Source organism: Poromitra crassiceps (assembly GCF_964638095.1).
Source record: "Poromitra crassiceps genome assembly, chromosome: 5".
NCBI classification, from domain to species: Eukaryota; Metazoa; Chordata; class Actinopteri; order Beryciformes; family Melamphaidae; genus Poromitra; species Poromitra crassiceps.
Genome location: NC_139642.1, coordinates 47,638,498 through 47,653,198, shown reverse-complemented (window position 1 = coordinate 47,653,198; position 14,701 = coordinate 47,638,498). Strand labels below are relative to the sequence as shown.

General features: G+C 45.7%; 1 protein-coding gene across 1 annotated transcript in view; it reads right to left on the bottom strand.

Moving 5' to 3' along the window:
* Positions 1-1,598: 1,598 nt before the first annotated feature.
* The window catches only part of plch1 (phospholipase C, eta 1), a gene marked incomplete at both ends in the record, with an annotated part of 53,610 nt that continues 40,507 nt past the window's right edge, over positions 1,599-14,701 (bottom strand). Inside the window, 11 exons of the mRNA XM_083637318.1 lie at positions 1,599-4,420; positions 5,334-5,721; positions 6,204-6,263; positions 6,376-6,455; positions 6,965-7,111; positions 8,888-8,972; positions 9,385-9,509; positions 9,822-9,929; positions 11,435-11,614; positions 11,771-11,868; positions 12,985-13,079. Coding sequence (XP_083493444.1) covers positions 1,599-4,420; positions 5,334-5,721; positions 6,204-6,263; positions 6,376-6,455; positions 6,965-7,111; positions 8,888-8,972; positions 9,385-9,509; positions 9,822-9,929; positions 11,435-11,614; positions 11,771-11,868; positions 12,985-13,079 — 4,188 coding nt within the window. The remainder of the gene's footprint in view (positions 4,421-5,333; positions 5,722-6,203; positions 6,264-6,375; positions 6,456-6,964; positions 7,112-8,887; positions 8,973-9,384; positions 9,510-9,821; positions 9,930-11,434; positions 11,615-11,770; positions 11,869-12,984; positions 13,080-14,701) is intronic.

The following is a 14,701-nucleotide window of genomic DNA, read 5'->3' as shown; positions in this document are numbered from 1 at the left end:
CAATATTTTATTGCATTGGTAGGAAAATGCTCACAGTCCTCTGATGAGCAGCCATACAAAGTAAAGAGGATGGTTTACACTGAAAAAAAAATTATATAAAAAAAAATCTGCTTTGTCCAGTCTAAATCCCTTAACATCCTCAGCCTGTCCCTGCACAACTCTTTCCTTCCATTCAGTTATACAAAATTAAATAAGCAGTCCCAGCAAGAGATCATTTTTGCAGTCTGTATCAAAGTAATTATAAAAAATAAAAGCATTTTAAACTCCAAATGTTTAAAATATGAAATAGTGTTTAAAAAATCTAGAAGTCATAAAAGAGAGCGACAAGTCCAAGCAAGCAAGTCTATGTAGTGTATTGCACCCATTGCAAGCAGGTCTATGTCGTCTATTGTATCCAAAGCAACTATTTGCTCTGTGCAAAGGTAGTAGGGCACTGCAACATCTATTGTATAGATTGGTGCATAGTCATGCTCGACATGTCCACAGTTAACATGCAAAAGTCTAAATGTACAAGTTACAGATTGGTGCTCAACTAAAACCCATCTAAAAAAAAAAAAAAAAACAATGTGTAGACTATTTACACACAACACAAATAGAAATAATGTATCACTAAGAAGAGAAGGAAGACTTAAATTTGATCTTTGATTATATGGATCCCATCCTTTAAAAGTAGCTGTTTGATTATACTACACATTCAATAGATACAAAGACTGAGAAATGTTCCTTCTGCTTAAAACACAATTCCTCTTTTTTGCTTGATGGTAATGTAGACAGTTTGGACAGTACATCACAAGGACAAAGAAAACAAGGATCTGTACATCAGTCTAGGTAGGAAGTAGTTTTAAAGGAATCAACGTTCCAAAGTACATTTACACACTGAGCAGAACAGAGACGACACACAGCCAGAACAGAAAGTTCATTCACTATTGAATATCTCACACAGGAAATTCATGCTGTCAGATCCAATCATAGAACAGTATGTAATGTGTCAGTTATATTGTACAGACAGAGTATATTCTTCTAGAAATATTGTAGAATGAAATTTATTTAATTGTCATAAGGGAAAGCTAAAGGTGAACATGGGAGCAACAGTGGCTGGGTTTCCATCCAAAGGTATCGCAACATTTAATCGAATTTTCAGAAAGTCTGCAAAAGAAAATGCGGTATTATGCACATTTCCACCCACTACCGTACATATATATATATAATCCACGGAGAGGTTACTGATGATGTATTCTGGATGTGAGTCGCCTGTTATCCCGCTGTCTTCCTCCGTTAAAATGGCATGTTTTTGAATGCCGTTTGCTTACAGATTCGCTAAAGCCGTTTCCACTGCATTTATCGCATTTACTTTTATCGATACAACCTACTTTTCTGCCTCCCTCAAGCATGAAAACGTTTTTGCGATATTTGGAGGTTTTATCAAATTTTCTGGTGTTTCCATTCAGGATTTTAATGCACAATTTGAGATTTCGCATAAAAACAGGTGGATGGAAACCCAACTAGTGTTAATTATTTCCATGATCTTTTGGTGTGATTGTATTTCCTGAAGAATTACTGTTTGATTCTTCATCTCATTTTAGGTTCAGGTCTTCTAGCTACAGTCTGAGCAGAAAGTAGACTTCGGGCTCTGAGGTAGAGCAGGAAGAGTCTGCAGGTGGAAGAGAATCATCGGTATAGTAGCGATCTCCATAGTGGTCCCCATATCCATAGTGTAATGATGTGCACGCTCCCTCAGGAAGTCCCCTGTCCTCCAGCTGGCCCAGGTAGCCTGCTATGTAAGAACCAGTTGAATGTCTGTTAGCAGGTGGGTTCTGCGAGGCTGGTTTATTCCGCAACATTACCCCACCAATACTGGCAGTACTGTTGATCACCACCCCTGGCCGGGGCTTCAGAGCCTCCTGTTGCCTTTCTCGGGCACGGCTATTAATGTGACGCACACGGCTCTGGCTCCGAGAGGATAGGCGGCGGGTGAGGAGTGGAGGAGAATCATCTATATCCCTGGGAGCAGAAGGAGCTGTGTTAGGTGGCTGTGGTTGTGATGGTGGCGGTTTTGCTACTTGAGGCAGCTGGGGGGACTGGGGTCTATCTCTGTCACTGTCGTCCCCTTCGAAATTGACCAGCTTACGTAGCTGCTCTGTAAGTGGATCAGAAGACTGTGATTGGGAAGTTAGATTCCCCAGTGTACCCATCCTCTTACGGTTCGTCATATTGGGAGTGATGAAACTGCGGCTGATAATGTGGTATTTACTCTGGAAGTTGCATGATATGTCTTCAGAGGTCAGGTCTCCCAGGGACTTGGACTTACAGGGGCTGGGGGTTTTGGAGGTTATAGGTCCAGACTCAGGTAGAGCTGAGAAAGGGCCTAAACTAGTCTGTAATGAAGCTCTGGTTTCAGACAGAGATTGATGCCTATTATTGATATGGGAAAACATTTGGTTCTGTGGTAGTGTTTGGATGTATGACTGTGTCTGGCATTGGCTGGGTGTCTGGGTGTGATGAGAAGCTGAAGATGCTGTTGAGGGTGTGAAGCAGTGATAGTCCACTTGGCTGTAAACCACATCAAAGTCAGAAGTAGGGGAATACACGCCTCTCTCATTGCAGAGGCTTATAGGCACACCTGACAGTCCAGGGAGACTCTCAGAGGAGGAGGAACCATTCTGGAAGCACCTTACTGCCTCCCTCTCCATCTGTTTATCCCCAAGCTGATCTTGGTAGCAGCTGTTTAGGGCATGACTGCCATTGTAGCTCCTGTGTTGGGTGTAGGACCTGCTGAATTCTTTGTTGTTGTAGTCTGAGGACTGAGGTTTGTTCTGAGGAATGGGGTAGCTGTTCTGACGCAGTGGACTAGGGTTGGAAGATCTAGAGTTGACGGGTCTGTGAAAGGGAGAAGGCTGGGAGCTGGATGGGAGCTGGTGGTTTTGGGACAGCTGATAGGAAGATTGGTTTAATTGGGAAGAGCATTGTGAAAATGGTCGATTAGATGCCTGTGATGGGTGCTGGTGTTGAGTACTGTATGATGAAGGCAGCTTTTGCTGGGAGTAGGTGGGAGTGGACTCACTCTTTTGGTAAATGGCATGGCGTTTGGTAGGACTTATGAGTCCTCCCCATGGACTACCATGTTGTGGCGAGGTCACCATCATCTCCAATGGATCCTCATCGACATTTATCTCCACCTCTGTAAAAGCACTCCCTGCTGAGTCATGGCAAAACTGGAAACAGTCATTGTTTACAGAAGGGCCCATGTAAGTTCTCGACACCCCGTGCGCCAGTTCTGACGACACTGGCCCTGTGGGATCACACACCTCCTCATACACACTCTCTTCTGCCTCGCCAACCTCCTCACTACCACCCCTCTGCATCTGAATGTTACCGCAAACCACAATGTCCTCTTTCCCCAAACGCTGAGGCACCTTGACTGGAGAAGACCCCAAGCTGTTTGAAGGGGTGCTGTACATAGGGTCTGCCTGAAGATGGATGGTCTGTTCCTTCAGGTTGTACACTGATGTAGGCGACAACACCTCCTCATCGAGAATGGTGTAGACCTCCTCCTGCTCAGTGGTCTCTGGGCTGGCAAGGAGAGGGGCGACAGTTGGGTCTACCTGGGAAGTCTTACGTGGTGAAAGGATTTCATGGCTTATATGATTGGTCTTTTGAGCTGCCTTTTGAGGAGTGATAGGGCGTTTCATTGTGCCTGTGTAATTACATGTAGATGCTCTGGTGGTCTTAAGAGGAGACATGAAATCATGCGATGCTTTGCTTGGGGTGGTAGGCTTGAAGTTTGACTTTTGGAGGGTGCGGGACATTTGAATGGTGGTGTGGGAAGGGGCATTAGGGATGCGATCAATGCTCTTGTAACCATTAGATAATGTTGTAAGATTGACCTGGTCAACGGTGCTATCAAACCGTCCAATCAGAGCAGAGATAGAACCACAGGTGTCGTTCTCATCGCCTAAGGAAACAGCATCAATGAGTCTGGAGATGGCACTGTCATGCAAGAAGCTAGGACTCTTCAGATCAAAGTGGTCCACACTGACAGTGGAGAGAGGGGCCGCAGAGGAGGCAGCAGAATTGGATGAGGAGTCTGAAGGTGCAACTGTGAATGTTGTGCTGTTTGAAGATGTCTCTGGTTTATTTGGTGTCCTCTGGCTGTTCCCAGATGGTGAGCTGAAACAGTTTTTCACTGTTCCTGTGAAGATGGTCTTTGCATGGTTTCCTCCACTGAATTCTGATTGGTCTGTATCTACACTTCTTGCTTCTCCACCAATAACCAGATAAGAGGTCTCTTCTGATTGGTCGAGTTCTTTATTTCTACTGCTGTATGTCTTAGAAAGGGAGCAGACGCTAAGGTTGATACAGGCCGATGATTCAATGAGGACATCCACAGAGGAGGACCTGGGGCGGTCAAAGTGGCAAGTTCCTATGGACACAGAAAATTAAACAACATTTTAATAAATGTAGCTACATGTTCTACAATAGAAGGTAGAACACCAAGCCAACCAACAATTAACTGACAACAATAACAGTCCAGCCAACACAAGCCACTTGCAATGCACAGACAAATGGAATGTACCACCAAGTACAACTGTGAAGGGGAGGCTGGAAAATGAGGCTGTGAAGGTAAAAAAAAAAGAAAAAAAGGAAGGAAGGAAGAATCCATATTTGCAAACACCAATTTAAAGAGAGGGTCGAATGGGATCTATTTGGTCAAATGGGATCAGATGAGAGCAATATTTTTCTCAAACCACTTTAGTACAAAATACACTGGGTGGACGCAATACTGGTATGTTTTTGAATGACGCAACCTTCAGACAATAGGTGTTTTAGATTACCTGCAGGGATATCCTAGTCAGTTCTCTACTATAAAGAAACACAATAGAATGAAGATGGGACAGAAAAGGCAAGTTAAGGTATTATGGAGTCTGTCAGTTCACATGCAACTGTGCATCAATGTTAGCTTTTTGGAAAAGGCTACGTGAGACAAAGGAGAGGAATTAGAAGAGTTAACATTAGTCAAAGTGCAAAGCCATCCGACGCAAAATGCAGGCAAAGACATTTCAACTCTAAGTATATTGCAACACAGTAGCAAGTCTGACATATAATTTAATGACAATTGTTGTTGTGTTGTGTTGTGTTGTGTTGTATTTTATTGTATTGTAGCCAATAGTGATTCTGTGATCATAACACAACAAAACACTGTAGGTTTGTTTGTGTATGACATAACGCAACCTGGATCTTACAAAAGCTCTAATGCTTTACATTGAACAGATGTCATTTTGAATTTTATTCCAGAATATATCTAAGCTTTCAAAGGACCAGAGTGGAATACCCACCAATGACAGTGTCTGCACCCATATCGTGCTGTTCCTTGTCCGGGGAGCAGAGGGACAGCTGCCCTTGCAGGAGTCTGTCCAAGGGCATGGACATAGGCCTGTTGATAAGGGGGAGCCTGGGTAGTTGACGCCTCTCCACCCCTGCCTCCTTCCCTGCTATGCACTCTCCCCCTGCCCCTGCCCCTGTGCTGTTTGTTCTGTCTGATATAGAAGCCACTGACTCTGCGAGGGCCATCTTCTTCTTGCGTCCCTTAGCGGGGGCACTGGCTGTGCGCCGCAGCAGGTGATCGCTGATGGAGCGTTTCCTAAGGGCAGCAGTAGAGTTTGCGTCCACCGCAGACTTAGAATAGCGGTTAAACAGACCCCGGATGCCTCGCAGCTGATGACCCTGAGGGCAGGAGGATTAGAACAGAGAGGGAAACGGTAATAAGAGGAGGGAAGGAATGGTAAGGTTGCCTCTTAAAAACACATCGGAGAACAAACAGAACTCTTCACACTTCAGACATTCATATTTAACAAAACAATCAAAAGACACACTCAGCTTAATGCAAAGTAAACAATTGCTTTTTGTATGCTTTGCCAATAGATGGCACCATTGCCTCCCAAGTCACCACAACAACAGGCTGCAAAAAGCCATTGTAGTTTATGCATGTATAATCTAAAATGCTTGCTTTTTTTAATTAATCTTAAAGAACAGTTCTTCGAAGTTAAACTTAATGCCAGGAGCAAACTTAAATGGCCTCATAAGCAAATCATAAAAAGTCTAAATTGTTTGATGTCACACACAAACAACCCACTGTGGATACAGCAGAACACAAAACTGTACTTTTGCATTCATGCATGACAGTTTCATGCAGCGTATCAGGATACCTTGTTAGATCCTAGAAAGTGCATTATGGTAAAGCTGGGGTTCAGGACTAGAGGACTCCACTAGAAAGACAAAGGAATGAAGGATAGCTTGAATGTACCCACATATTGTCAAAAGAGCTTCACAGGTGGACCATTAAAGCTAAACATATCAGTGCTGTATATGAGTACTTACCTTGCCATAGATGTCATGCACTGATACATGCACAAAGATGGAAGCCTCGGTCAACCCCTCCAAGTAAACATGTCTGTAACCTGTTGTTAGAGATGAAAGGACAGAGTGAGAATATAAGTGGTGACTGTGAGTGATGGAGAACACGAGTAAATGAGTGAATGAGTCGCAGAAGGATAACAGTTGATTGTGTACTAGCCTGAGGAGAGGGCACCAGGAGTTCAGAGATAACTTGTCACTTGAATATGGACAAGAATAACCTGCCATGCCACAGGTCTTTTATAATAATATGAATCATGGTTCACCAAACACAGGATAATATGGCCAACAGCGATAGCACTGCCAATGCCATGTGGGGATATCATGTGAGTATGTGTGAGTGTGCATGTGTGTGCATCTGTCTTGCAATAGCTAGAATGATACTAACTGACAATGACATCTTGCATCCCCCAGTGCATGTCATTCACACACAGTCCTCTGCATGAACTAAATATTATCCAAAAATGACAAAAAAGTCCCACATGTTTAATTTACCAGCAGGTGGAATGTTGGGGGAAACAAAAACAAACAAACTGAGGAATACTGCACAGACCAGGCATAAGACTGCTGAAGGCAACGGTCCGTTGGCCAACAAAGTCTCGTCCAATGGGGTCGTGGTCCCAGACAAGGAAACGCACCAGAGCCACCTCAGCCATGTGGAGAGTAAAGGACAGCGTCTCTTCCCATACTGGATTAAAACCTTGGAGAGGGAAGCAAATAATTAGTATCTGTTCCATTCCGTATCTGTTAGATTGAAAGGGGCGTTCAAGCAAATACTAATGTGTATCAAGTACTACTGTGTATCAAGCAAATACTACTGTGTATCAAGCCAGACATCCAAAGATGAAGAGGAAGAGATGATAAATCATCTTATTTAATGGATCAATACCCCTGCACAGTAATGTCATAATACTATTGAGCTCCGATGGCCAAATAACCTTTCCCAGCGGAGGCTTTTCCTCCCCCTGCTGTGGGCTGAGCGGGGGGTTTTCCTCCCCCTGCTGTAGTCCCGCCGGGGGGTTTTCCCCTCCCCCTGCTGTGGTCGCAGCGGAGGGTTTTCCTCCCCCTGATGTGGTCCCAGTGGGGGGTTTACCCTCCCCCTGCTGTGGTCCCAGCAGAGGGTTTTCCTCCCCCTGCTGTGGTCCCAGTGGAGGAGGGTTTTCCCCTCCCCCTGCTGTGGTCCCAGCAGAGGGTTCCCCCCCCCCCTGCTGTGGTTCCAGCAGGGGGTTTTCCCCTTCCCCTGCTGTGGTCCCAGCTGAGGGTTTTCCTCCCCTTGCTGTGGTCCCAGCAGAGGCTTTTCCTCCCCCCTGCTGTGGTCCCAGTGGAGGAGGGTTTTGCCCTCCCCCTGCTGTGGTCCCAGTGGAGGAGGGGTTTCCCCTCCCCCTGCTGTGGTCCCAGCAGAGGGTTTGCCCCCCCTGCTGTGGTTCCAGCAGGGGGTTTTCCCCTTCCCCTGCTGTGGTCCCAGCGGAGGGTTTTCCTCCCCTTGCTGTGGTCCCAGCAGAGGCTTTTCCTCCCCCCTGCTGTGGTCCCAGTGGCAGATGGTTTTGCCCTCCCCCTGCTGTGGTCCCAGCAGAGGGTTTTCCTCTCCCTGCTGTGGTCCCAGCAGAGGGTTTTCCTCCCGCTGCTGTGGTCCCAGCGGAGTGTTTTCCTCCCCCTGCTGTGGTCCCAGCAGAGGGTTTTCCTCTCCCTGCTGTGGTCCCAGCAGAGGGTTTTCCTCCCCCTGCTGTGGTCCCAGCAGAGGGTTTTCCTCTCCCTGCTGTGGTCCCAGCAGAGGGTTTTCCTCCCCCTGCTGTGGTCCCAGCAGAGGCTTTTCCTCCCCCTGCTGTGGTCCCAGCAGAGGGTTTTCCTCCCCCTGCTGTGGTCCCAGCAGAGGGTTTTCCTCTCCCTGCTGTGGTCCCAGCAGAGGGTTTTCCTCCCCCTGCTGTGGTCCCAGCAGAGGTTTTTCCTCCCCCTGCTGTGGTCCCAGCAGAGGGTTTTCCTCTCCCTGCTGTGGTCCCAGCGGAGTGTTTTCCCCTCCCCCTGCTGTGGGCCCAGCAGAGGGTTTTCCCCCCCTGCTGTGGTTCCAGCAGAGGGTTTTCCCCTCCCCATGCAGTGGCCGCTCCCCTTGGGGACAGGCCAGTATACTGTAAACACCAGACCCCTTCTCTTCTGCTTCCTTCATGCCAATACACTATGGTAATAGTCTGACTCTTAACCCCAACAGTTCTTGACAGCCCAAAGTAAAATGCAACTTCAGTACCTACTGTATAGCATTGTATCATTTAAACCCTGGTTTATGGCGAGTGTGTACTCTGTGTGTGTACTCTGTGTGTGTACTATGTGTGTGTGTGTGTGTGTGTGTGTGTGTGTGTGTGTGTGTGTGTGTGTGTGTGTGTGTGTGTGTGTGTGTGTGTGTGTGTGTGTGCATGTGCGTGCGTGCGTGGGTGCGTGCGTGCGTGCGTGCGTGAGAGAGAGAGAGAGAGAGAGTGTGTCTAACCATTGTCATCTACAACTCGTGTCTGCTCTTTGCAGCAGTCAACTGGCAGGCCGATGATCTCCACCTCGACAAAGGGGTCGATAATCTGATGAAGAGGGAAGGGCAATAACATGACTACGGTAAATGGCAAGGTTTCATTATTCTATTAAGCAATTCTCTAAATACAATTCAAAGAATCATTTATGCTGTCGAACGTGCCTCTACTGAATGTAAATTGAGTGCATCTCTGCATGCGGTTGTTTGAGGATGTGCATTTGCATTTATGAGCATCTGTGTTTGTAAGGTGTGTGTGTGTGTGTGTGTGTGTGTGTGTGTGTGTGTGTGTGTGTGTGTGCGTGTGTGTGTGTGTGTGTGTGTGTGTGTGTGTGTGTGTGTGTGTGTGTGTGTGTGTGTGTGTGTGTGTGTGTGTGTGTGTGTGTGTGTGTGTGTGGTGTGTGTGTGTGTGTGTGTGTGTGTGTGTGTGTGTGTGTGTGTGTGTGTGGTGTGTGTGTGTGTACCTCTCCACGGTCTCCAAGCATGGAGTCTGGTGGTTTGGGCAGCTGTTGTCCACTAATGATCTTGAGGATGAGCTGCTTCTTGGGGTAAGCTGGAAGTGGGTCATCAGAGAATGGGTTGAAGGACCCTAGAGGGAATAAAAAACAGTAGAAGAAGAATTGTGATTTCTTGCATCAGAGAATGGGTTGAAGGACCCTAGAGGGGATAAAAGACAGTAGAAGAAGAATTGTGATTTCTTGTCATCTCTCCACTGTAGTGTGTATTGGTGTGTTTGTGTTTGTGCGTGTGTGTGTGTGTGTGTGTGTGTGTGTGTGTGTGTGTGTGTGTGTGTGTGTGTGTGTGTGTGTGTGTGTGTGTGTGTGAGAGTGAGACTGTTTGCCATCAACACATATTCCTCCAAAGTTATTTTTGAATGTGTGCGGCACGTTTGTTTCAGTACCTTTGCACATGGGAGGGGGCTTGAGGACGTATCCACTCCCTCCGTTAACCATGAACTTGGCTCTGTTGAGCTGCATCATCCGGCCCTCTGTCTGGTAGTTCAGCGCGACTGCAGGAGAGAAAAATATGTTTACAGTAATTAGCTGCTCAGCCTCTAGTCCCAATGTGTATCCAGATATTAAATAAACTGCAGAAATCACTGTAAGGTTAATCACTGCTGTAAAAAATCAATAGGTGCAGAGACTCATGTAAACAGTGTAATCTCTTTATCAGTCATTATTGTGTTTTAGATTCAGTAAACTTTGCTATTTTGTTTATTCATTGATTCATTTAAATCTTTTGTTACGGGAAGGGAAAAGCCTTTTTCCACACACAACCTCAATTAGAAAAATAACTTGCTGTTGCTTTTGTCGTACAGTGTGTGGATGCTTTGGCAATTTACATGTAGGAAAACTGTTGATACCATTACGGCTCTTCAAATTGAATTGAGTTTGATTGATTGGATTGAGGAGAGAGAAACAGAGAACCGCAGATTCCTTGTATCTTGGATATCTGGAATCTGTTCAATCCCAGAACAGACACTTTTTTGTTTCATTAAATTGTCTCCCATTCCTCTCCTTTTATTTTCAACCCCTCCCCCTCTTTTAAACCCTTCATCTCATTTTCATTCATATAAATTTTCCGCTATGTTCACAATTCCTGTCCTGACTGTAAGGCTGCGGCCCCACTGATGCAACAGAAAATTGACAGAACTACAACTGGATAGAGTTCTATCCTCAACATCAACGATCTGAGAGAGAGAAAAAAACACACGCCGCTGATTTTTTTTTTTTTTCTTTTTTTTTCTTTATACATTTTTCATTTTCAAACAACGCCGCTGATTTGCGGTGATGAATCTGTCCATCCAGAAAAAGTTCACCTGGGTTGAACTTTCTGTCAAAATGGCCAGAAATGTCAGGAAAACGGCTGCGTCATCAGTTCAGTGAAGATCCCTATTTTTCCGTGACATTGGGAACAATAAATAAATAAATAAATAAATAAATAAATAAAAATAACTAAACGCAGACAGACAGACACAACGGATCAGTGTGGCCGCGGCCTAACCTCGCAAATACACTCCCACTCACAGACACAAGCCCACACAACAAGCCAACACATAAACACACTCCCACTCACAGACACAAGCCCACACAACAAGCCAACACATAGACACACTCCCACTCACAGACACAAGCCCACACAACAAGCCAACACATAAACAACACTCTGTTTGACATGCAGGATTAGTGCTAATCACACGCATATCCATTAGTGTCTGCACAGATGACTGAAGGACAATCCATGCAATACATGTGTGTAAATGAAGTGTGTGACATGCATGGCCCAGATACAAAGTGTGTGTGTGTGGTGTGGTGTGTGTGTGTGCGTGTGTGTGTGTGTGTGGTGTGTGTGCGTGCGTGAGTGAGCGTGAGCGCACCGTATGTCAATTGGTCCATGCTGTCCAGATGTGCAATGACAGGCTTACGGCAGAAGGCAAAGCACCTGGCGTTGACACATGACAGATAAGGTCCCCTATGGGCCAGAGAGGCTTAGAGTGATGGATAGCTGTCTTACCCAATTGGCAGCCCGTATTCCAGTAGAGCTGGGGGTTGAAGTTGGATGAGTCGATGCGATAGGCTGACGGGTAGATCCGTGACAGCTGTCTCTGGTTGAAAGCCAGGAACTGTTCGGCTCTGTGATTGACCAGAGATTGGGCCCTGGTCTCACTGAATGACAGAACATCACCTGGAGTACCTGAGGGAGTATTGGGTTGGGCATGAGGAAATCGCTTTAAGGGAGATTGTAGTGTGTGTGTGTGTGTGTGTGCGTGTGCGTGTGTGTGTGTGTGTGTGTGTGTGTGTGTGTGCGCGTGCGTGTGCGCGTGCGTGCGTGCGTGCATGTGTGTTTCACCTTCATTTAGGCACTCCTGTGAGACGACAGAGTTGGTAAACACCACCAGGTTTGAGAGATCTCTACTGAGTTTCATCGTCTTCCTCTTCCTTCCACCCCTAAAACAATGGCCACAACAGGGTAAGGCAGAGGAATGTGAGTGAGATCGTCTCGAAAAAGAGATACACCCTCGAAATCAGTCAAGTAGCTACAGACAGACAGAGGGATGAGAGGAAGACATACACAACCCCATTCACCCTCTTTACGCATTTACACTGACAACAGCATAGCAGGCAAAGAGGATTGTCCGTCAACATGGCAGCTTGCAAAACGTAGGGAAAAGCATCAAATGGGAAACGCTTCATAGGCACCAGAGCACACGTGCAGTGCAGGATACACATACACTGTACACGCATGCGCGCACGTGCACCTCACACACACTTACACACAGTCGGTCCGATATGCATTCAGGAGCGTGCTTGCACAGATCGTGACAGTTCCTGAGGACATGCATACATGAATATGTCACCGTGAAGAGAAACTGGAAGAACAAAGACAGACAACGGCCATAATAGAGCTACTGAAGGAGAAGAAAAACAACAAATGCATTTCCATACGTCCGTCCTGCCCAATGCACACACTCACACAGACAAGGAGAGAGAAGAAAGTGACTCAGAGATAGACAGAGAGAGAGAGAGAGAGAGAGAGAGAGAGAGAGAGATAATTATAGTCTACAAAATGGAGAATAATAACGATACACTGTGCTTTTCTGAGGCACTTCATTTGAGTGACATTTCTTTTTATCTCCTTTATACGGCTCTGCTACTAGAAAGATGTTTTAGCATCAAAAGGAGGCTGTGGTCCAGATCTGGACATAAGCCATGTTAAAAGACACTGACTGTAAAGAGTGAGTAAGAGTAAGATTACAAGTGGAAGGATGGGGAATCAGGACCGTTCAAAGAGGCAGCCCCTCCTCCGCTGCATGGCAGCCGAACGCTGTGCTGTCAGTGGTTTTTTTTGTGGCTTGGAGCAGTAACTTTAAATCTATGATTCTCTTTCCCCACAGACATAATTTGATTGGTGAAAATGCCTCGGTGGTTGGCATTGCACTACCGATGCTCTGGATTGGTTTATGCTCCCAGCAACAGGAACCATCAAACCTCTCAGCTGTGGGTGGTGTCAGTGAGTGCCAGGCAGAGAGGCCCGTGCTGGGGTGAAGTAGATTTAAAGGTCACCTGATGAACTGTCCTCCAGCCTCCCTCCCAGTGTCCTCCTGATCATCCTCCTCCTTCTCCACACTGTGACATGACAGCCTGGATTTGGATTGCCTCTGGATAATGGACACACACACAAACACATTACATGAAGGTTTGCCTAACATTTATTGCCCTATCTTTTGAACCATTGGAAAACTGATAAATACTGCATACATCACAAGTTAATTTCCAGTTGAAATGCTTTTTATGGCGCATTTTATGGACAAATGTGTTCACAATGATACTGTACTGTACTTATGCCGTACTAATAATAGAGATTCATTCAATCTCATACGCAAACACAGCATGCACACCTCCCATGAACACATTACATTTCCTGCTTCCATCTTAACACAAGCGTATGTTGTAACAAGCATTTGTAGTGCCGCCCCCACGTTCTGTATACATGTACAGTGTACAGTATGTTCCCACCAATATAGACCGGTGCTATGAGAGCGCTTTGGTTGTCAGTAGTGGTCTTTGGTAGTTGTGTGTCTTTGGTAAATTGTGCATGTTTTGTAGCAATCGCATCCGTAGAGAGTGGTGTTGTAACAGTTGTTTGTGTATGTATGTGTGTGTATGCATGTGTGTGTGTGGGCGGGCGTGTATGTGCCTGGTAATTATAGTGTGTATTTTGGTGGAGCATGTGTTTCTATGAGGGGAACAACATTTCTATTAGAGCTAAAGTGGAGTTGAGAAGAGGAAGAGGGTCGCGGTAATTATAGGCTTTGGGCTACTTGCCAACATATCACACACTCGTGTGAATCACGCACCACACACACACACACAGACACAAATGTGTACGCACGCACGCACGCACACACACACACACGCGCACACACACACACGCGCACACACACACACACACAAATGTGCACGCACACACACGCGCGCGCGCGCACACACATGTGTAGGAGGATGCATAATGCAAAGAGGGAGGGAGGAATGATGAAGAGAAGTGAACAAAGGAAAAGGGGAGGCAAGGGAAAGTGGAAGGATGAAGGAGTCAGGGGGTATAGAGAGAAGATTTGGAGAAAACGACATAAACAAGCACACGTACAACACTGAAGTCCGAATCTATCTTTGAGTGAAGGGATATACCACAGCTGTAAAAAGTGAACGAGGAGATGAATTGATGGTGAATTCATCAGAGAAAAGCAGAGAAACTCAAGGACAGAAGGAGGGGGACATCATTTCCAAAACATAGTCTAAGCAATTTGTCAACACAGCCGTCCCTCATGAGGGCTAAGATATTAGCAACACAAAGAGACAACCATCTGGTTGTCTTATACCTCAGAGAGGATCCAATGAAGAAAGTGCATCCTTTAGATCTGGATGTGTAATTCACAAATGCACATACAGTAATACATGTGTTCATTTCAAATGATTAGCAACCGTGACGGCACATTTTGTTTCTCCACCATAACAAATTGTGATGCTAATCAAGACATCACATCACACTGAGGGACATCGTGTCTCTTGTGGTGCTAATCCCATTAGACTAAGATGCTGTACAATCACGGTGACTGACAGGCTATATCCAATCTAAGCTCATTCTACCGCTCAATTAATTGTGTTACTTTCCAAGTCAGAAAAATAATTATTTATCAGTTGATATTTATCAGTTGATCAGTTGATGATTTTAATGAGTTTTGAGTTCTGAAATATCAGATAAGATGATGTCACTCGAGCAATT